Here is a 24,681-nt window from a genome sequence, read left to right as displayed (position 1 = left end):
AAAAGTATATATAAATTAGTTATTCTGTATAATTCCTTTAATGTTTTATTCCTTTTGATATATATATCATATAAATATATCAAAAAGCAAAGAAAAATTAAAGAAATTATTCAAATAGTTCTTCTGATTTGTGGTGATTTATAAGGCAATACCTTCTGCTTGAGGCAAACTTATTAAAAAGATCACATCTACCAGAGAGTTTTAAATTCTAAATAACATTTATTCAAAGTTGCTACATCCTGTTAAATCTAAATCGCAAGGCTTTTTTAATTTTTTTGATAAGTAATACACGAGTTTAAGAAAAGTAGGGCTTTCTTTTTACCTGTAAAACTAAGGTGTACTAATGTAATTAAACCATGTATAGTGCCATGTCATTAAATTTGACAAAAAATATTTTAAGATTTGATTAAAATGAATTTTTACTGTAACTTTGGAACACATTTCTTTTTTTAAAAGGTTTTCAAGGATTGTTATGAAAGTTCATGATATTAATTTTTTGTTTTACTACAAAAAAGGGGTTTATTTTGTTTAAGCTGATTTGAAAAAGATATGAAATCTTAAAAAAGACACCTTTTTTTTGTTAAAACAAAAATTTAATATTTTTATTTAAAGAAAGATATATTTCTGATATCAAAGCTTTTTGACCTACATGTAGATTAATTAAATTCTTAAATTTGACAGATATACACCAAACTAAATAACAACGTATGGTTTAGTAAGATATTTAGCAAGAATATTGCAAAGATAGTTATAGAGTTTGATAAAAATCTAAGTTGATTTCAAAAAGTTATAAAAAAAATAAAGTGTACTATCTCTATTTTGTCAACACTGCAAATCCTAGCTTTTTTTTACCTAGAATACATTGAATCTTAAATTTTACAGCAATACAACTAAAATCTAAATAACCTGGGATTCAAGAAGCCTTATATGTATCTAAGATAGCTGCCAAGTTTGATCAAATTCCAAGTTGATTTGAAAAAGTTATTAAAAATAATTAAAGTGTACTATCTCTATTTTGTCCGAATTACAAATTCTAGCTTTTTTTACCAACATTACTTTAATTCTTAAATTTTACAACAGTACAACAAAAAAGTAAATGAAATGGGATTCAGTAAGCTTGATTTATATCTAAGATAGCTGCATATTTTGATGAAAATCCAAGTTATTTTAAAAAAGTTATTAGAAAATTTAAAGTGTACTATCTCTATTTTGTCCGAATTGCAAATCCTAGCTTTTTTTACCGAGATGACTTTAATTCTTAAATTTTACAACAATACAACAAAAAAGTAAATGAAATGGGATTCAGTAAGCTTGATATATATCTAAGATAGCTGCATAGTTTAATGAAAATCCAAGTGATTTTGAAAAAGTTATTAAAAAAATTAATGATGCCTATCTCTATTTTGTCCAAATTGCAAATCCTAGCTTTTTTTACCGAGATGACTTTAATTCTTAAATTTCATAGCTATACAACAAAAAAGTAAATGAAATGGGATTCAGTAAGCTTGATATATATCTTAGATAGGTGCATAGTTTGATGAAAATCCAAGTTGATTTGAAAAAGTTATTAGAAAATTTAAAGATGCCTATCTGAATTTATATACTAATTTTTATTTTTACCTATTGTTAAAATTTTTTTTTTTATTTCACAGCCAGTAATCTAACTACCTAATAAGCTTGAATTTTGTAAGATCAATATTTAATTTAGTTAGATGGGCTTCTTTATACCAGTCAAAACTAAATTTGAATGTCAAGACTAGTCGAGACAGGTTGAGACTGGTTCAGACTGAGTCCAGACTAGTCGAGACAGGTCGAGACTGGTTCAGACTGAGTCAAGACTAGTCAAGACAGGTCGAGACAGGTTGAGCCTTGGTCAAGACCATTTCAGACTAATTAAGTAAAGTCAAGACCTAGTCGAGTACACTTAAGTACAGTTAAGTCCAGTCGAGACAATGTCAAGACTAGGTGAGTAAAATGTGTGCTCGATTTTACTGGTCGAGCACAAAAAATGGTCAATTCAGACTCTGAGCAGTTTGTAGTGGAATGCTTTGATGATGTGATCGGCTGCACTCAATAGCAGACAAAACTCTGGAAAAGTATAAATTCCGCGTATTTTTAACTGCGGACTTCAAGTAATGTTTTATTTGTATAAACTTATACTGGAGAGATATTTGATCATTTATTCATTATATATATATTTGCATATATAAACAAATATTTCTTAAAAGAACTTTAAAACAGCAGTATTTTCTCAGATTTGCTTATAGATGTGCATGCTTGTATTTCATATTGTTTATGATAAATTTGTTAGAAAAAATGTAAAGGATTCATGAATCACCTCCGTTGAGATGCCTCTGAGTGCTGCCTTCAGTGTGTGTTTGTGTGTGTTGAAGGGGGACACGGTGATCCGTGTAAAGTGTTATATTGATTGCAAAGTGTTATAGCCCTTCCTAGCTCAAAATGACTATTATAAAAAATACAAAATTAAGATATCAAAACTGCTAGATATTATCACATATACATAATTAAAAGAGCTAATCTGCCCAATAAAAAAGGAATAATATATGAAAGTGGGAGATTATCTTAATGATTACTGTAAAAACAAACCTTCAAAATGTTAAAAAGAATTTGGCTGTTGCACTGTGCAACACCTACCTAATTCCTGTCAGACTTCTTATTTGTCTGGATTACAGTTGACATGCGTTTATAAAGTGTGCATTTTTTTAAACAACAAGATTTTCAGCAGACACCATGTGCTGTCAAAGTCAGTTTATATAATTTTGTTAATGTTTAAATTATGGAAAATAGAATATAGGGAATAATCTCGCAACTGAACTAGGCTCTCAGAATATACAAGTTGTTTAATGTACTATAAACCATAACTGGTTCAGTAATTTTTTTTAATTATATTTTCTACTCCACTGGTAAAACAAAATTTAACAATTTGTTTGCTGTTATCGGCTTGAAGACAACAAAAGAAAACACAATGCGCTTGATAATCTAGAGCTATCAATAAATGATCGATTCTTAAATTTCAGAGAGCATTTTCTGAACTTATAGACTCAATTCTTTTCATAATGAAATCAACAATATGATATAAATAACATTGAGAAACTATCTAAATTCTAGACAGCATTAGTGTGCACCCTAGTTATTCTAAATACATTTTGCTTTAGAAAATCAAAACGAGATAACAATCTTGCTAGAATGTTAAACTATTTATCAGGGTACTTGATAAAATATTTGTTGTCACTTCCGTTATATTTTAGATTCTTTTTGTTTTCTAAGTATCCATTGATACGTAACGTTCTACAGTTAGCCATCATCAGTTAACAAACAACTGTTCTACGAAAAAAATGTATCCCATTGTGAAAAATTATGTAGTATCCCTTGTACTTTTACAATGAATTTGTATTAATTGGAAGATATTGTTTTGAGTAAAAGTTTCCGAAAAATGATTGAGAAATGTTTTCTATCAATTAAAATATATTTTTTTCATACAAACCTCTGATTTCTTATCCAGATAAGGCTTCAGTTGTATTGTTTTGTATCTCCACTTTGACTTTTGTATAAAGTTTTCAGTTCTCAAATATTTTGTCAAAGAGAATCAATGTAAGGACAATACAGGTAGAAACACACATCTGTTGCAGCAACAGGGGTACCATTTAGATAAAGTATTGTAGCATTTTCTTACAAATTAGTCTAAATACCTCACCTTAAAAATATCATAGCGTTCCAGAATTATGAATTGACATACCGGCTTCAAATGTTAGAATTTCCACCTCGAATGTAGTTTAAATGTGGTTTTGGAAGTTAGGGTCACCAATGACCTTCAACTTTGTACTTGTTTGGTCTCGAACATATTTTGATCGCATCATCACTGATGAGTTTTCTTTCGATGAAACGCGCGTCTAGCGAATAAAACTATAAGCCTAGAACCATTCCTAACGTTAACTACTTTGAACAATAAGATATACGTTATACTGTGTTGACAGAAGTTTTTAAAGGGTATAACTAAAATGTCGCAATCATAAAATGCGGCGCTTATTTCCAAAACACTTTCCCATGTACATGATGCAAAGACCAATTCACTTTAAGTGTCCTACTTGTAGTAAATATAATATAAAAAAATAAAACACTAACACATAGACTTTTCGATATATTATCCTTTAGATTAACCGTAAATTAATATGAAGATAAACTGGTCTTCTAAATGTTCAAATGTCATAAGTATAAAAAGATTATCATCTTTGATTGATATTTTATTTCCTTTCAACTGCAGTAAATAAATATATATGATTTACCTGGTCTACTGAATATTTAAATGTAATCAGTATAAATAGATTTTCCTGTTTGTATGATATTTTACTTTCTGTTCAACGGCTACCATTTTGTTTACACAACATACAATTACTATACAAAATCTTAATTGGCTTTCATCAAGAAAGTATACAAATTAAACAGAAGATCAGTAATTTGCGTAAGTACATAACTTTAGTGTATTAATACAGATTTATCAGTTGATTATGCACTATACTTAAAAAGGAAAGTAAAACCCATTGCTTTAAGTAAACATGCTTTAAGAATTATCACTTACATATAGATACAGTTATATTCAAAATATAAGTATATAAGGAATAATGATAGCTTTAATTTATATCAAAAAAATAATAGTCTTTGGATAACGCCAAATAGTTAAGAAATGTGATTTTGCTCATACAATACGTACAGTGAAATATAGCTTTATTTGATTAGTTACCTCTGTTTAATCTCGAGGATGTTATTCTATCGCGATTTTTTTCCCTTTGTCATTTATCCCCATAGGCTGACATTGGAATCGAGTGACCAGCGATGAATACATATAACGAAATAATAAGCTACTTTTGACGCTCGGAAATAATTCTCTATGAATGCATGCCTCTGTTGAATATTCTGAAACATTAATTGATTATCAATTAACAACTAGATATAGGTACAATACGACCATTGTATAGGCAAAGTTATTCAATTTATTAAAATTTTTGAAGATTTTGATTAATGTTGACACATGTTACATAGAGTGTACAAATTATGGGCCCTACAAACAAATCCATATAAGATAAATCTGTAAAACCAAATGTGCCTGTAGATTGCAAGAATAGTTTGCCTATATATTTACAGTATATTGTAGGCATCATTTAAAAAGATAATTGCAATAACATAGTCGGCAATGGATCTTGCCATTGGAAAGTATACGATTTCATTCACAGATGAGAATTTAAAAACTCCAATAGTCAAGGTTATGTTAAAAGTTTGAAATATTCCAAGTATAGTAGGATTTCATTTTCTCCTGTCGTATTTCAAAACAGATTCAATGTGTTTATCCTATTTTTCGTTTCTTTTTTGCAGAAAAGAAAAAAACTTGTTTAAATGTCAATAAACGGTATAGATATAGCCTTTGTATGATATTGATATTAGGATATATCGACCAGTATGAATTAATCGAGGTCGATATAGCTACGTATCCAATGTCATGCGAATGCTACAATTGTTATACCAGCATTGTCATCAGTTGAAAAGTGTATAGGTATTTCGTTCTTTTATTGTACTGTTACACCACTGATCCAGGTTAGGTGTGGTTGCGATCCCGCTAACATGTTAAAGCCTGCCATTCTTTATGTATGTGACTGTATCATGTTTCGAGCCTAAAATTCAGTGTCGTTTTTTTTGTGTTACATATTTATTTTTCGTCACTTATTTGTGCATAGATATGACCGTTAGGTTTCTCGTTTGAATTGTGTTTCATTGTAATTTCGGAGCCTTGTATAGCTGGTGTATGATCTTTGAACAATGTTAAAGGCCGTACGGTGACCTATAATTGTTAGTTTCTGTGTCTGTTGGGATCTTTTGGAAAGTTGTCGTATTGACATATCTTTTTTAAGTATACCGTATTTTACAAAAAAATTGAATAAGTATATACAGCAATTTGTTTTATGGATGCAAATGAGACAAGTCACAAATACAAATATCGGTCAAAGGTTTATTATTAAATATTGAAATGAAGTAGACTTAAACAAATATATATGGTATACAACTAGACATACTTCAAAAATATTCTTTTTAATGAAATGTTCGACCAATTTTCGTATGCAACTGAATGTGATGTACTACAGTTTGAGAATAATTAAGTATAAAACGTTTAATGTTAGACGACAATTACAGCGAAATGAGCAAAATTTCTTCGGAAAACCCAAATCCAGCTGCATCATCATGATCATTATGAAATACAATTTGGAAAAATACATTATAAAATATGTATCTTATCTGCCTACAAACAGTACCATTGATATACAATTGTTTCATCATTACTAAAAATTTCAACTTTTTAGCCCAATTAATAAACATTTAAGAGTTATTTTCACTCACAATAAAAGACACATTTTAACTCAAAGAAGTTTTCAATAAGTTCTATCGTTAAACTAAAAAATTACTCTGCGAAAAAAAGACAGAAAAGTTAACACTGTAACACTGAGTATGGCTTACTCTGTCTTCTTTGATACATGGTCCTATTTCAAGGTTTTTTTCCAAGACAATTTGTTTTTAAGAGTCAATAAACTCAGAAGTTTTTTTGTCATATTTTACTGTAATAGTAAGATATTTTATCAAACGAAAGTATCACAAGGTCAAATGTGCTTTATTCGTTCATTGTGTAATCATACGTTTTTTGATTGAGTTAAGTCTGCCAATTGATATTTTATCGTATGTTTTTCTATGTTGTGATGTTATGCTATTGTTTCAGAAAAAGGGAGAAGGTTTGGATCCATTAAAACGTTTAATCTCGCTGCAAATGTTTGCACCTGTCCTAAGTCAGGAATCTGATGTACAGTAGTTGTCGTTTGTTTATGTAATATATACGTGTTTCTCGTTTCTCGTTTTGTTTATATATATTAGACCGTTGGTGTTCCCGTTTGAATGGTTTTACACTAGTAATTTTGGGGCCCTTTATATCTTGTTGTTCGGTGTGTGCCAAGGCTCCGTGTTGAAGGCCGTACTTTAACCTATAATGGTTTACTTTTTAAATTGTTTTTTGGATGGAGAGTTGTCTCATTGGCACTCAAACCACATCTTCCTATATCTAATTATGCAGTTTCCCATATTATGTAATTATCTTAAAATGCATCAAAATATAAGTCGACACTTTTTTTTTTTATTTTGGAAAAAACAATAACTCAATGTATTTCATTTAATTAAACAATACACATATCATCTTCTGCTACTCTGTTTTGTAACTAGTTTTATTTTATTAGTTGTGATCTTTACTTTCGTTTACGAGATATCAGTATCAAAACCAACGTTTAAAGATTGAAGACAACAATGTAGAATAAAGAAGAAATATTGATAACTTTAGTTTAAAATTGTAGGGATTAAATCAAATTCACGAGAGCAAAATATATACAGTATGTAGAGTCATTTTATTTCATAACTAGAATACACAGATTTAAACTTAGTAATCTCTAAAACACCTCTATGCATTCTGTCGTCGATCAGACTTTGTACACGTTACTGTATGAAATTTGTTTTTTTTTCGATAATTATAACGCAATCATTAGTTTAACATCCATGAAACATCAATAGAATGATGAGAAAACGGTAAACATATTCAAACCTGTATTGACGTGTCTTTCGAGAAATGAAATTGTACTGCCAGAAGTTATAAAATATTATCATGAAAGAATTTTTTTTTTCTAGATATGTTGCAAACATGAATTTAGAGGACAATAATCTATCATTTCAATTTTATAATTACTTATGTGACATTGTCGGTTCTGAGGAAGTCATAAGAACAAGAAGAGAAATCTTCACAGCGAAAGATATTGGTTTTTATAATAGTATTTTAACCTCCATAAGTAGTGGCAGTAAAGCAGAAGGTTTAGATCTGGAAGGCAGTGATTACGATGAGATGGTTCTCCATAACTGTGTTCGTGTGTATGAAAGCTCAAATAATGTCCTGTCTGATCCAGATAAAATAATATTCATTATGGATACCAACGACACAAAACCTGGATTTACAAAACTGAAGTTAGTCAACAAATCAATCCTTGATATCATACACGAATGGTGTGAAACTGTTGGACAAGAAACTTACATTTCCAGCAAATGTTTTCGGGAATACCAATTACGTGATGATATGGTTATTCATGGTCCATGTCAATCTACAGCCAATGGGAATTATGATCATGCATCATGTTTCAGATGTAATGAGTGGATATCACCGGTTCAACAATGGATTTATAGATCTCGTTCAACATGGCCAGATTACACACTAGTTAATTCAGCTGTACAATACGGAGTTTTATTTGTTCCTATTGGATGCAAAAACTCTCCAAATGAGGACTTACAATGGCGAATATCATTTTCAGTCACCGAGAAAGTGTTGATTTATTCTTTTACACATACTCAGTTGTTATGTTATGCGTTAATGAAAATTATCTTAAAGGACCTCATCAAACCGAGACATGATGACATTCTGTGTTCATATTTTCTTAAAACGATTATTTTTTGGATAAGTGAGGAAGTACTCCCTTCAAAATGGAAACCCAAGAATATGCTTTCTTGTTTCTTGGATTGTTTCAACAGACTTATCTATTGTGTGGAATATAAAACATGTCTTCATTATTTTATTCCAGAATACAATCTGTTTGAGGACAGATTTATTGAGGAAGAACATAAGACATTACTGTATACACTAAAAAGTATATATGGATCGCCATGGACTTCTATATTTCATACGGAAACTTTTCTGAGTTACAGATTACAATCAGAAAATTCAAATTGGGTGACTCTATCAGCGTCGGCGTTATCTTGTTTTTCATATACAAGAGCAACTTATAATCTAGAATTAATTCATAGTGAATTAAAACGCATTAGAACTGGCAATACTAATATTTGTAGAAGAGACATGTGTGTATACATAATATGTGATAGTGCAAGGAAATATATACATGATATGTTGAACTTGACAGACAGAAACAAATCTTTTTACAAACAATACAAAAGACTATTTGCTTATTTGAAGATAATTTTACAGTCGGATTCTATATCTTCCTGGTTATTGTTGGCATCTTTGTTTTACAAATGCAAACAATATCAGGAATGTCTTGTTATGACAAACTACTATTTATCCAGATGTACCCCAGATATGATTTATCTTAATTTTAAGCACAGCTTGGCTGAACAGACTGTTTTCGAACAGATGAAGCAAAGATTAGGATTTTCGCTTGCATTCAAACATTTGGTAATTGAAGATGTAAGGTTTCAATATCCGTTTTATTTATTACCAGACGAACTGATACCTTTGGTAGTGAACGAAAACCTTTCGATTCCCCCAGTTGTATATTCGTATCTACTGCAATTTCTGTGTTGTCATTATCTTGGAGACAAAAGAGGAAAGCATAGCACGTTGCATGATCTTGGACTAACAATAAAAGAACGATACTTTATATGGGAAGATGATGAAACTTTGAAAAAACTTACACAAATTGTCGAAATAGTCAAGACATTGCTATGATAGCTGAAAGGGAAACTATTTAAAATCAAATCTAATTAACTTCCATTTTAATTGCAATTTATGTAGAAAAACTATAATTGTTCATCTATTGAAATACATAAATTGAAGTCAAGTTTGTTAATAAACATCCTCAGATAGTTCCACAGTTGTATAAAGAAACATCAACACAGTTTACAAAGCAAAAGATTTATTATTTTCATGAAAGGGTCGAATAGACAATTCGATAAAACATTGAAAAAGTGTATTACAAACTCATCAGAGACATGAAACTCATAATTTTGTATGCCAAAAGCTAGTTTATTACAGTCGAAATTTAATACTTAATCAAATACAACGTTATAGAATATTTAAAAGCTTTGTGCTAAATACATAAAGTATACTTTGCGAAGAGTGCATACAATTCTCGATATAGTAAAATTATTATAATTATGATAGCAACTTCAAATGTATTTGAAAATCAGACTGTGCTGTGAGGCACCCTTGTTTATCAGCAGATATTTCGCTTTTTTGGAAATATTGTGAAAACAAATGTTGAATTGTGTAGGACGGTACATGATTTTAGATCTGAAGATTCCTTTTCTTTGTAGTTCTTATAGTTTTATGGAGAAAAAAATGTTATATCTAAATATTATCATGATTATTAGTGAAATAAAATGAGATTTATTTTCGTTTATTCTAAAGATGTTAGAATCTAAAGATTTGTCGACTAAATTCGAACTATATCTTTCAACAGCTTTATTTCTAACTACAAATTCCTGTCATACAAAGCTTGTTATTTATTTGAACCACGTCTGGTTATTTTTGTATCCGCTGTTTGGTGGTTTCTTACGCTAGACTTGGAACCAGAAATAGGTGTCCTTGAAGAGTTTAACAATGGAAAATCCGAATGAGTATGCATTCTAGTACTGTAACGAATGTACAATTTAAGAATATTATAATATAGTACAGTTACAGTTATGTTTTTCCCAATTTCACTCGGAATTTACCCGTGTTTGTAATGTTTAAATAAAGTTTTAATGGTTTCAATAAACTCTCTTGTTCTGGCTTTTCTACATTTATGTCCGTGTTATTATTTACTTCCTTGCACAACTTGACAGAATTTACCAACCTCACCTATATATGGTATATAACATGTATAAATTTCAAAACTCATTCGGTATTTAAGAATCTGCAGCTATTGCCAAAACGCAACTGATGTCAACAGGAAAAAGTTGACGAACCAGGATTACATGAATGTTAACTTACGTATCTTTCTTTTTTTCTAAAAATTTTCATCGGAAAATACCAGAACCTTGTTGATAACCCTTCCGAATCAACTGAACACATAATACGCGATGGTCTTGATATATATAGTCTAGGAACTGTTGGTTCAGCCTTATCACTTCAAATACTTTTCTTGTAATTTGTCTTTCTTCACTATTCATAGATGTGGGTGTATATTGTATGAGTGCAAAGGAGACAACTCTCCATACATGTAACAATTTTTGAAAAGTCAGTCATTACGTCAAGAAACATGTAAACCATGCAAACGGGAAAAACAACGGCCTAACATATATATATATATATATAAACGAGAAACGAGAAACACTTTGGTGGCAAGTACCAGTTTTGGTGTACCAGAACATGTGTCCCACGCAGAAATTCTGTTATAGTTATGGATTGAGGTATATAATTGCACCATGTGGACTAAAAAAACGAATGAATGGAAATACTAGGCTAAGGTATTACACAAGTAAGTAGTTGCAAACACGGGTTGGGGATTTCCTACACACATGGGTCCAATAAGATGTCACAATTGTGATCTCCTCACTTGACGGCATCCAATTAAAGTGGAGAAAATATTCATGTTTTTGTAAACAAAAATATCTTGAGATTTTGATCATGTTGATGGTAAAGATAGGTTCGGAAAAGGCTCCAATTCACTAAATATCTCTTGAATTTTGCCTAAAATTCTCGTCGGCTTTTAGCAGGGTTCTGCAGGTGAGCATTATATTGGTATCAGAGCATCACATGTTTTGCCTTATTTGCAATCATTTATAAATTAATAAATGTCCAACATTTAAGGTTTTCTATATATTTACATAAGTACGCACACATCTTAGTTCCTTGAAACCATACATTTTATCAATAAATCATAAATCCATGAAATGCTAAAGATTTATTGTAATATAACTGGTTTCTGCCACCTTATGAACCCCATAAACAGACGACAACCATTGAGCATCAGATTCCCAACAGGTGCAGAGAATTGCAGCGCGATTAAACGTTTTAACGGTACCAAATCGTCTTCCTTTTCTGATACAATAGTTGAACATCACAACATAGAAATACATACTTTCCATTCTCAATTTTACTAAATATAACAATTGGAAGGCTTAACTCAATAAAAACACGTGGTTACGAAATAAAACAAACAATGAACAAATAATTTTGATCTGTGATACAATGCAAATACATAGTAAATAAATATAAGGGATTAATTATTAAAATAAAAAGAAATTTTAAAAATAGGTTTAACTAAGGTAAATGAAAGAAACCGCTGTGAAATATTTAGAAAAACATCAACAGTGGAAAAAATACGTCATATTATACATAGGTAAACGAAAGCAATCTTGTTGTTAAGTATACAAGAGCCATGTTAACATCAAAGAACAAAAAGCATTACAGATAGTTACAACAGGTCAAATTTACAAGAAAGTACGATTTGAGTGTATTCGCAGTTATTGACAGCTAGTTAAAAGTCAACTCAATTTATGATAAAAAATCATGCATCCGAAATCCAAATTTTTGCATATATTTATGTACTTTTCCATTCTGGTGTGCATATCACATTTTGTATTTGTTCAAATGGTTATGTGTTCTTAAAGTGCACATAATTAACACTATACCAGCGTTGAATACTGTTTCCCCATTGTTAATATGTTAACTATAGGTTGCATTTCTGTAAGTATATACATTGCAATGTCTTATGTGATTATGATTAAAACTGTACCACTTTAACTATGAAGATTTGAGAAAAAATATATCCTAGAATGGAAAATTTATATTCACAACTTTTTTTTTCAAACTAAGGTAAAAATATAGGGCTGTTTGTCATATTTTCACCATTTATATGCCCCGCAATTCTAGTAGTTTAAACTAAAGTCCTTTTCTACCTCAACCTTGACTGTAGGGTTACAATATATTTTAATAAGACCAAAATGTATATGATTACTTACTGGTAACTTACTAAGTTATGTCTCTACGATATCAAACATACAGATCACATCTGGGAACCATTACGTAAACATAATTAATTATCTTTGAATATTTCATATCTCCCCAAAAGTGACGTGGTTTGAGAAACAGCTGAATATACAAATTTACAAATAATGATTAAGTATTTTGCCCAATCAATATTTTAAAACATCGGAATGTTATATAACAAACAAACAAATTAATATTTTCTCGCGGTTTAAAGTAAAGCGGGAACATATTGTATTGACGTTATGGGTAATATGCGTATGGTCCATTCAGAGGGGTTGATTTAGATCCGGGTATATACATGTAAGTATGTTTTATTTGTTTGTCACTTTCTAGCCTCCGTTCGTATGTATATGACTTAAAATGGACGCCGACATCAGAGAAATTATCCAAGCCGAAGTACAAAGTGCCATACTAGGAACTCACGTTAAACTGTTAAACAGCTTAACTTCACTGCTCGACCCACGGTTAAATGGTTTCAAACAAAACATCCAGGTTTACCAAAAGACATTGTCCGAGTTGGCGAAAATCGACAAGACTCTGACAGAAAACTTCAACTTCCGTTAAAGGGAAAATGAACAACAGTATAAACACAACAATAAGGTTTTCGTGAAGGTTCTCGAAAATAGCAGCCAGTTAGAATCAGAAAATTTGAACAATGACAACATTCAAACTACTAAAAGAAGGATTTACGAAGGTATGGAAATGATAAAGTCAAGACGAAAGCTAATTAAGGCAGCAGATTCATCAGAAGCAGGATGGCGAGTTGTCGACGAATATACCACAAATCCTTTGCCAGAAGCTTCCGAAAATGATAAAACAAGGCACAAAGTAGACCCGAATCACAGATAAAGAATTAAGGAGAAGGCGAAACGCAAGACCGATACTAGGCCAGCACCTTATAAGACTAGACCACTGGCTCCAGAGAATCCGATTCCAGTCAACAGAAACAAGATGTTTCGCCATGGGAGATGTTTCAATTGTAGTGAAACTGGTCATTGGAGGACAGGGTGTCCTCATGTTACAGTGCAGCATACACACACGATAAGTACTAATATGTTTCGGGTTGTTGTCTCTTTGACACATTCCCCATTTCCATTCTCAATTTTATTTAATGTAATGTTAGTAGAAGTTCGAGTTCACCTTTGTATACAAAACAAACGTTACGCAACACAACATTCCTTAGCAATACACGTACTACAATTTAGAGTAATCGTGTTCACTCAGGTATATCACATGTAGGTAGTCTATTAGAAGTGTCAATAAGTGGACAAAGAAAGGCGCTAGCGAGCACATTATTTATATTACACAGAAGGGTTATGTTTTTAACAATTCCAGAGAGTGTGGTTTTAGAAAATAATAAGACGGCCTGCAACAATAAGATTTTTGTTGCGCCAGAAATTGAAAAGTTGTCGACAAAAGGTTGCATAAGCAAAGTAAATGAACAACCTCATGTTATAAACCCTTTAACAGTATATCATAATGGGTCAAAACTAAGATTGGTATTAGACGCCAGACATATAAATCCACATTTATTTATTAGTCATTTTATTTCATGACAAGAATACTCATATTTAAACTTAGTAATCTTAAGATGGCCGCCATGATCAGATGATTTTTTTTTCGTGGCTACCCCCCTTATATGATTACATACACCTAAAGTTTCATGCTTGTATCACCATTTGCATGATTTGTGTGGTAAGCTGCTTAACTATCTCTCAAACACCTCTATGCATTCTGTCGTCGATTAGTCTTTGTACACGTTACTGTATTTAATTATTATTTTTTTATAGACATAACGCAATCATATGTTTAAAATCCATGGAACATCAATGGAATAATGAGGAAACGGTAAACATATTCAAGCCTGTATTGACGTGTCGTTCGAGAAATGAAATTGTACTGCCTGAGGGTATAAAATATAATCATGAAATAAAAAAAAATCATGTTTTTTTTCTAGATATGTTGCAAATATGGATTTAGAGGACATGGATGTATCACTTCAATTTTATAATTACTTATGTGACATTGTCGGTTCTGAGGAAGTTATAAGAACAAGAAGAGATATCTTCACTGCGAGAGATACTGGTGAAAGTAATACTAGTTTTTTAACCTCCATAAGTAGTGGCAGTAAAGCAGATGGTCTAGATCTCGAAGGCAGTGATTACGATGAGATGTTTCTCCGTAACTTTATTCGTGTGTATGAAAGCTCAAATAATGTCCTGTCTGATCCAGATACAATTATATTGCTTATGGATACCAACGACACAAAACCTTGATTTACAAAACTGAAGTTAGTCAACAAATCATTTCTTGATGCCATACGCGAATTTTGTGAAATTGTTGGAGAAGATATTTACATGTCCAGCAAATGTTTCCGGGAAGACAAATTACGTGATGACATGGTTATTCATGGTCCATGTCAATCTACAGCTAACGGGGATTATGATAGTGCATCATGTCTCAGATGTAATAAGTGGATATCACCGGTTCAACAATGGATTTATAGGTCTCGTACAACATGGCCAGATTACACACTAGTTAATTCAGCTGTACAATACGGAGTTTTATTTGTTCCTATTGGATGCAAAAACTCTCCTAATGAGGACTTACAATGGCGAACATCGTTTTCTGTCACCGAGAAACTGTTGATTTATTCCTTTACACATACTCAGTTGTTATGTTATGCGTTAATGAAAATTATCTTAAAGGACCTCATTAAACCGAGACATGGTGACCTTCTTTGTTCATATTTTCTCAAAACGATTATGTTCTGGATAAGTGAGGAAGTAATCCCCTCAAAATGGAAACCCAAGAATATGCTTTCTTGTTTCTTGGATTGTTTCAGCAGACTTATTTATTGTGTTGAATATAAAACATGTCTTCATTATTTTATTCCAGAATACAATCTGTTTGAGGACAGATTTACTGAGGAAGAACATAAGACATTAATGTATGCACTCAAAAGTATATATGGATCGCCATGGACTTCTATATTTCATACGGAAACTTTTCTGAATTACAGATTACAATCAGAAAATTCAAATTGGATGACTCCATCAGCGTCGGCATTATCTTGTTTTTATTATATAAGATCAACTTATAATCCAGGTTTAATTCATAGTGAATTAAAACGCATTAGCACTGGCAATACTAATATTTTCAGAAGAGACATGTGTGTTTACATAATATGTGATAGTGCTAGGAAATCTATACAAAAGTCTGATATGTTGAACTTGACAGACAGAAACAAATCTTTTTACAAACAATACAAGATCCTATTTGCGTATTTGAAGATAACTTTACAGTCGGATTCTATTTCTTCCTGGTTATTGTTAGCATCTTTGTTTTACAACTGTAAACAATATCAGGAATGTCTTGATATGACAAACTACTATTTATCCAGATGTACCCCCGATATGATTTATCTTCATTCAAACAACAGCTTGGCTGAACAGACTGTTTTCGAACAGATGAAGCAAAGATTAGGATTAGCGCTTGCATTCAAACATTTGGTAATTGAAGATGTATGGTTTCAATATCCGTTTGATTTATTACCAGACGAACTGATACCTTTGGTAGTGAACGAAAACCTTCCAATTCCCCCAGTTGTATATTCGTATCTACTGCAATTTCTGTGTTGTCATTATCTTGGAGACAAAGGAGGAAAACATAGCACGCTGCATGATCTTAAACTAACAATAAAAGAACGATACTTTATATGGGAAGATGATTATACTTTGAAAACACTAACACAAATTTTTGAAATAGTCAAGGCATTACTATGATAGCTGAAAGGGAAACTATTTAAAATCAAATCGTTCTCTAGTTAACTTCCATTTTAATTGCAATTTATGTAGAAAAACTATAATTGTTCATCTATTGAAATACAAAAATTGAAGTCAAGTTTGTTAATAAACATCCTAAGATAGTTCCACAGCTGTATAAAGAAACGTCAAAACAGTTTACGAAGCAAAAGATTTATTATTTTCATGAAAGGGTCGAATAGACAATTCGATAAAACATTGAAAAAGTGTATTACAAACTCATCAGAGACATGAAACTCATAATTTTGTATGCCAAAAGCTCGTTAATTACAGTTGGAATTTAATACTTTGTGCTAAATACATAAAGTATACTTTACGAAGAGTGCATACAATTCTCGATATAGTAAAACTATCATAATTATGATAGCAACTTCAAATGTATTTGAAAATCAGACTGTGCTGTGAGGCACCCTTGTTTATAAGCACATTTTTCGCTTTTTTGGAAATGTTGTGAAAACAAATGTTGAATTGTGTAGGACGGTACATGATTTTAGATCTGAAGATTCCTTTTCTTTGTAGTTCTTATAGTTTTATGGAGAAAAAAAATGTTATATCTAAATTTTATCATGATTATTAGTAAAATAAAATGAGATTTATTTTCTTTTATTCTAAAGATGTTTGCATCTAAAGATTTGTCGACTAAAATCGAACTATATCTTTCAACAGCTTCATTTCTAACTACAAATTCCTGTCATAGAAAGCTTGTTATTTATTTGAACCACGTCTGGTTATTTTTGTATCCGCTGTTTGGTGGTTTCTTACGCTAGATTTGGAACCAGAAATAGGTGTCCTTGAAGAGTTTAACAATGGAAAATCCGAATGAGTATGCAATCTAGTACTGTAACGAATGTACAATTTAAGAATATTATAATATATTACGGATTACAAATGTGTCGAGGTTTGTGATTGGATAACAACACAGAGATGTCAGTATATATTCAGGAAACTGCCGGGGTATATACGACGTTTTTATCCCCAATTGGAACCTCTAAAACGTCATCATTAAACCGGTTACTATGTGACGTAGTCAAAAGCCATCAGACTGTCAGAGGCTCACAGAGGGAAAATAATTACGTGCTTCAGTCAATAAAACATTTCTGATACAAAATCACGCAATTTACACTTTTAATACTTAAATTTAATGTTAAAACTGTTATTATTAATTATTACATACACGATAATATTATGTTCACAGCAAATTAGAAAATCCTTTACGTATGCCGAACATATCAGGTTGTGTTTTTCAACTGATATAATATATGTGTTGTCAACAAATACCTGTCAGGGGTAATCCGTAATATATGTGTAATTCAGGTCTCAGACAGGGTATATACTGTGACATTCCCGGCTTAGGGCTTATATCCCCTTCGCCTTCGGCTCAGGGGATATAAACTCTAAGCCGGGAATGTCACAGTATATACCCTGTCTGAGACCTGAATAACATATAATATTACAGTTCCAGTTATGTTTTCCCCAATTTCACTCGGAATTTACCCGTTTTTCTAATGTTTAAATAAAGTTTTAATGGTTTCAATAAACTCTCTTGTTCTGGCTTTTCTACATTTATGTCCGTGTTATCATTTACTTCCTTGCACAACTTGACAGAATTTACCAACCTCACCTAAATATGGTATATAACATGTATAAATTTCAAAACTCATTCGGTATTCAAGAATCTGCAGCTATTGCCAAAACGCAACTGGTGTAAACAAGAAAAAGTTGACGAACCAGTATTACATGAATGTTAATTTACGTATCTTTCTTTTTTTCTAAAATACCAGAACCTTGTTGATAACCCTTCCGAATCAACTGAACACATAATACGCGATGGTCTTGATATATATAGTCTAGGAACTGTTGGTTCAGCCTTATCACTTCAAATACTTTTCTTGTAATTTGTCTTTCTTCACTATTCATAGATGTGTGTGTATATTGTATGAGTGCCAATGAGACAACTCTCCATACATGCAACAATTTTTGAAAAGTCAGTCATTACGTCAAGAAACATGTACGATCTTGAACACGGAGCCTATGCTCACACTGAGCAAATTACAAGTGTAAACCATGCAAACGGGGAAAAATACGGCCTAACATATATATATATATAAACGAGAAACGAGAAACACTTTGGTGGCAAGTACGTGTTTTGGTGTACCAGAACATGTGTCCCACGCAGAAATTCTGTTATAGTTATGCATTGAGGTATATAATTGCACCATGTGGACTAAAAAAACGAATGAATGGAAATACTAGGCTAAGGTATTACACAAGTAAGTAGTTGCAAACACGGGTTGGGGATTTCATACACACATGGGTCCAATAAGATGTCAAAATTGTGATCTCCTCACTTGACGGCATCCAATTAAAGTGGAGAAAATATTCATTTTTTTGTAAACAAAAATATCTTGAGATTTTGATCATGTTGATGGTAAGGATAGGTTCGGACAAGGCTCCAATTCACTAAATATCTCTTGAATTTTGCCTAAAATTCTCGTCGGCTTTATGCAGGGTTCTGCAGGTGAGCATTAGATTGGTATCAGAGCATCACATGTTTTGCCTTATTTGCAATCATTTATAAATTTATAAATCTCCAACATTTAAGGTTTTCTATATATTTACATAAGTACGCACACATCTTAGTTCCTTGAAACCATACATTTTATCAATAAATCATAAATCCATGAAATGCTAAAGATTTATTGTAATATAACTGGTTTCTGCCACCTTATGAACCCCATAAACAGACGACATCCATTGAACATCAGATTCCCAACAGGTGCAAAGAATTGCAGCGTTATTAAACGTTTTAACGGTACCAAATCGTCTTCCTTTTCTGATACAATAGTTGAACATCACAACATAGAAATACATACTTTCCATTCTCAATTTTACTAAATATAACAATAAGAAGGCTTAACTCAATAAAAACACGTGGTTACGAAATAAAACAAACAATGAACGAATAATTTTGATCTGTGATACAATGCAAATACATAGTAAATAAATATAAGGGAATAATTATTAAAATAAAAAGTAATTTTAAAAATAGGTTTAACTAAGGTAAATGAAAGAAACCGCTGTGAAAAGTTTAGAAAAACTATCAACTGTGGAAAAAATACGTCATATTATACATAGGTAAACGAAAGCAATCTTGTTGTTAAGTATACAAGAGCCATGTTAACATCAAAGAACAAAAAGCATTACAGATAGTTACAACAGGTCAAATTTACAAGAAAGTACGATTTGAATGTATTCGCAGTTATTGACAGCTAGTTAAAAGTCAACTCAATTTATGATAAAAAATCATGCATCCGAAATCCAAATTTTTGCATATATTTATGTACTTTTTCATTCTGGTGTGCATATCACATTTTGTATTTGTTGAAATGGTTATGTGTTCTTAAAGTGCACATAATTAACACTATACCAGCGTTGAATACTGTTTCCCCATTGTTAATATGTTAACTATAGGTTGCATTTCTGTAAGTATATACATTGCAATGTCTTATGTGATTATGATTAAAACTGTACCACTTTAACTATGAAGATTTGAGAAAAAATATATCCTAGAATGGAAAATTTATATTCACAACTTTTTTTTTCAAAGGTAAAAATATAGGGCTGTTTGTCATATTTTCACCATTTATATGCCCCGCAATTCTAGTAGTTTAAACTAAAGTCCTTTTCTACCTCAACCTTGACTGTAGGGTGACAATATATTTTAATAAGACCAAAATGTATATGATTACTTACTGGTAACTTACTAAGTTATGTCTCTACGATATCAAACATACAGATCACATGTGGGAACCATTACGTAAACATAATTAATTATCTTTGAATATTTCATATCTCCCCAAAAGTGACGTGGTTTGAGAAACAGCTGAATATACAAATTTACTAATAATGATTAAGTGTTTTGCCCAATCAATATTTTAAAACATCGGAATGTTATATAACAAACAAACAAATTAATATTTTCTCGCGGTTTGAAGTAAAGCGGGAACATATTGTATTGACGTTATGGGTAATATGCGTATGGTCCATTCAGAGGGGTTGATTTAGATCCGGGTATATACATGTAAGTATGTTTTATTTGTTTGTCACTTTCTAGCATCCGTTCGTATGTATATGACTTAAAATGGACGCCGACATCAGAGAAATTATCCAAGCCGAAGTACAAAGTGCCATACTAGGAACTCACGATAAACTGTTAAACAGCTTAACTTCACTGCTCGACCCACGGTTAAATGGTTTCAAACAAAACATCCTGGTTTACCAAAAGACATTGTTCGAGTTGGCGAAAATCCACAAGACTCTGACAGAGAACTTCAACTTCCGTTAAAGGGAAAATGAACAACAGTATAAACACAACAAGAAGGTTTTCGTGAAGGTTCTCGAAAATAGCAGCCAGTTAGAATCAGAAAATTTGAACAATGACAACATTCAAACTACTAAAAGAAGGATTTACGAAGGTATGGAAATGATAAAGTCAAGACGAAAGCTAATTAAGGCAGCAGATTCATCAGAAGCAGGATGGCGAGTTGTCGACGAATATACCGAAAATGATAAAACAAGGCACAAAGTAGACCCGAATCACAGATAAAGAATTAAGGAGAAGGCGAAACGCAAGACCGATACTAGGCCAGCACCTTATAAGACTAGACCACTGGCTCCAGAGAATCCGATTCCAGTCAACAGAAACAAGATGTTTCGCCATGGGAGATGTTTCAATTGTAGTGAAACTGGTCATTGGAGGACAGGGTGTCCCCGTGTTACAGTGCAGCATACACACACGATAAGCACGAATATGTTTTAATGTAACGTTAGTAGAAGTTCGAGTACACCTTTGTATACAAAACAAACGTTACGCAACACAACATTCCTTAGCAATACACGTACTACAATTTATAGTAATCGTGTTCACTCAGGTATATCACCTGTAGGTAGTCTATTAGAAGTGTCAATAACTGGACAAAGAAAGGCTCTAGCGAGCACATTATTAATATTACACAGAAGGGTTATGTTTTTAACAATTCCAGAGAGTGTGGTTTTAGAAAATAATAAGTCGGCCTGCAACAATAAGATTTTTGTTGCGCCAGAAATTGAAAAGTTGTTGACAAAAGGTTGCATAAGCAAAGTAAATGAACAACCTCATGTTATAAACCCTTTAACAGTATCTCATAATGGGTCAAAACTAAGATTGGTATTAGACGCCAGACATATAAAGCCACATTTATTTAAATTTCGTCACAAATACAAAGACAGTGTCGCACCTAGACAAATGTTTAACAGAGAGGATTACTTTTTTTTCATATGATTTGAAAAGTGTATATCATCATATGAGAATTTCAAATTCAGACACTACATACCTTGGTTTCAAATGGGGGGATGCATTTTACGTTGACAATTTGTTACCATTTGGCTTGACAACAAGTGGTTATATTTTCAGTATTGTAGTTCGAGAAGTCGTAAAACACTGGAGAAGTAAAGGGTAAAAAGTAGTTATGTATTTAGACGATGGATTAGGGGGAGTTTTTTCTTATTCGGTGGCACTAACCGCGCGATAGCACATGAAAAGTGTAAATTGTAAATAAAGCACAAGAATATCGCGTCTTTTGTGACAATTCAATTTCAAAAACAGGTTTCGTTGGTCGTTTGACAACAGGTTTAGAGGACGAACCGATAGAGACATATGGAAGTTGGTCTTCCACTGAAAAACTAAAATGCTCTACATGGAGAGAACTTGAATCAGCACAAAGGGTTTTAAGAAATCTTGTGATCAAATAGGACGGTACGACTATTAGAGTTTAAACAGACAATAAAAATATACTACACATTATGAAAGTCTGTAGTTAGAAAAAAAGAAATACACAGACGCGTTATGTCTGTTTATACAATTTGTCAGAAGACAAAGCCAAACTAAATTTCGTATGGATACCACGCGAGCATAACTATAAAGCAGACAGTCTAAGTAGAAAATCAGATTGCGATGATTTGGAAATCGATGATTGAATGTTTACATATCTGCAAAAGTTATGGGGTCCATATACTTTTTGTGCGCTTTTGCACAAGATTTCAATGCAAAATGCAACAAATTCTATTTGAAATTCTGGTGCAAAGGAACCTCAGGCATTAATGCTTTTTCTGTGTCATGGGATGGCATGACTAATTGGCTAGTTCACCTCGTTTGGTCCAACAGGCAATTAACAAAATGATACAGGATAAAGGAAGTCGCACTTTGATTGTTTCTGAGTGGACATCTGCCGCTTATTGGCCAAAGTTAGTAGACATCGTTTGGTCCCACAGACAATTAACAAAATGATACAGGATAAAGGTAGTTATACTTTGATTGTTTCTGAGTGGACATCTGCCGCTTATTGGCCAATGCCAGTAGACCATGAAGGTCGATTAAAATATTTCATAACAGATTACAGTTTTTTTAAGGTCAGAGTCTCACAAAACGAGGAAGGGGTCAAAACGGTACTTTTGGCTCCCGGTTCTTAAAATTCAGATTAGTTGTTATAAATATCATATGAAAAACGAAGATATTTATGATTTTCATTTTCTTAACAGGCATCAGTTTAGATCGTCATTTAAAAGTCGCAATAGAGGACAGTGGAGTAGAAACAGGAAGCCATTTGTAAAGTCTATATCCGAAGATGTGCGAGTTATTATTGAACAGTAAAAATGACAATACAGTCAAGTCGTATTTCTAAGCTTTTAGAATTTGGAAAATTCACTATGGAACATGGACAGGTTGCTTTACCTGCACAACCGGTACACCTTGCTTTACATTTGACAAATTTATGGATCTACTAGACATCCCGTTTCCAATGCTTTTTACGTTATCAAATGAGCCGATGTAGTGAGTGGGTTACCAAATACTACTATAAACTCTTTCGTTACTTTCATAGTTAAAGCTTCCAAAAAAACCACAACTTAAACCGCCAACTAAAAAGATCCGGTTTAAGCAGAGATATTAATACAACCATGTACACACTTTGAAGATTCAGATGATTTACTCATTATTAGAGATTTGACAATGATATTACTAAGTTTTTCTAGTTTTCTAAGATATGATATAATTCGTTCGTTAAGATTTAAAGAAGTTATTTTCTATCAAAAATGCGTATAACATAGTAATTTTTGTAATATGCATCTGCACTAGTACTGCTTAAAACTCTAAGGGACTTGAAGCATTCTTTAGTTCATTATTCCTTTGTTCGCATGTAACTTCCATCTACTCGCGTGAAACTTTCATCTACAAAATCTTATTCTCCTGCCTGTGAATTCCTTGTATGTAAATATGTGATATGTACTGTAAGTGATGTAACGATGTATTACGTTACACGTATCCAAACGTCATACCAAAGCATCGCAGCAAAAGGACCATCGTGTTTGTGCGTGGACCATCACACACCAGCGTGACAATTGCACTTCAGTGTCCCCCTCGCACCTTCGAGTCCTATATATATATATATATAAGTACATTTTGATTTTTGCAATGCAAATTCTCTAACTATGCTTCAAACTATGCTACTTTTTAGGATACTCGACGAAGTGTATCAAGTTTCTTATTTAATGTTCGTTTTAAACTTTTTCCAAAGGTAATTTTATTAATTATACGTACGTTCTTCATTCATTAATTTATAGACCACTTTCAACTCGCTTATATTTGGTGTATAAAATCTAATTCCTAACATCAATGATTTATTTGCTTGAACAGAATAATGCTACCCGAAAATTAAACATTTTAATTTCCGTTATCGTCTAAATATCAGACAGTAAGATTTCAAATTGAAATTTGATAATTCAAACATATTAAAGAATCCAGGGTGATGACGGCGACAAAATAAACCTTTAAACGGATTTTAGAAAAATAGGTTATTCAGTTCTTTACATTGTTTTTAAACCTCGACGTTTTTTCTAAGTACATATGTTTCGTTGACGATGGCATAAAACGTTAATGAAACTATATATTATTATTATCTTTAGAGTCGAAAAAATAAATGCAAGCAAAACTGTAAAAAATGTTTTCCAATCGACAATTTAATTTGAAAA

General features: G+C 31.9%; 2 protein-coding genes across 2 annotated transcripts; both read left to right on the top strand.

Moving 5' to 3' along the window:
- The first annotated feature begins 7,881 nt into the window (after positions 1-7,881).
- Positions 7,882-10,108, top strand: LOC134683185 (uncharacterized). Its single transcript, XM_063542312.1, has one exon. It carries the CDS (start codon positions 7,940-7,942, stop codon positions 9,545-9,547), a length of 1,608 nt encoding a protein of 535 aa, XP_063398382.1. The 5' UTR covers positions 7,882-7,939; the 3' UTR covers positions 9,548-10,108.
- Positions 10,109-15,150: 5,042 nt separating this feature from the next.
- Positions 15,151-16,578, top strand: LOC134684813 (uncharacterized). Its single transcript, XM_063544122.1, has one exon. The coding sequence runs from the start codon at positions 15,151-15,153 to the stop codon at positions 16,576-16,578; it is 1,428 nt and encodes a 475-aa protein (XP_063400192.1).
- Positions 16,579-24,681: the final 8,103 nt, after the last annotated feature.

The sequence above is a fragment of the Mytilus trossulus genome, chromosome 9, assembly GCF_036588685.1.
Source record: "Mytilus trossulus isolate FHL-02 chromosome 9, PNRI_Mtr1.1.1.hap1, whole genome shotgun sequence".
Taxonomy (NCBI): domain Eukaryota; kingdom Metazoa; phylum Mollusca; class Bivalvia; order Mytilida; family Mytilidae; genus Mytilus; species Mytilus trossulus.
The sequence above is the reverse complement of the archived record's forward strand: the minus strand, read 5'-3'. Positions and strand labels throughout refer to the sequence as shown.

Bases quoted from the DNA above. Each gene is read 5' to 3' on its own strand.
- LOC134683185 (XM_063542312.1), top strand. From the start codon at position 7,940: ATGGTTCTCCATAACTGTGTTCGTGTGTATGAAAGCTCAAATAATGTC.
- LOC134684813 (XM_063544122.1), top strand. From the start codon at position 15,151: ATGTCCAGCAAATGTTTCCGGGAAGACAAATTACGTGATGACATGGTT.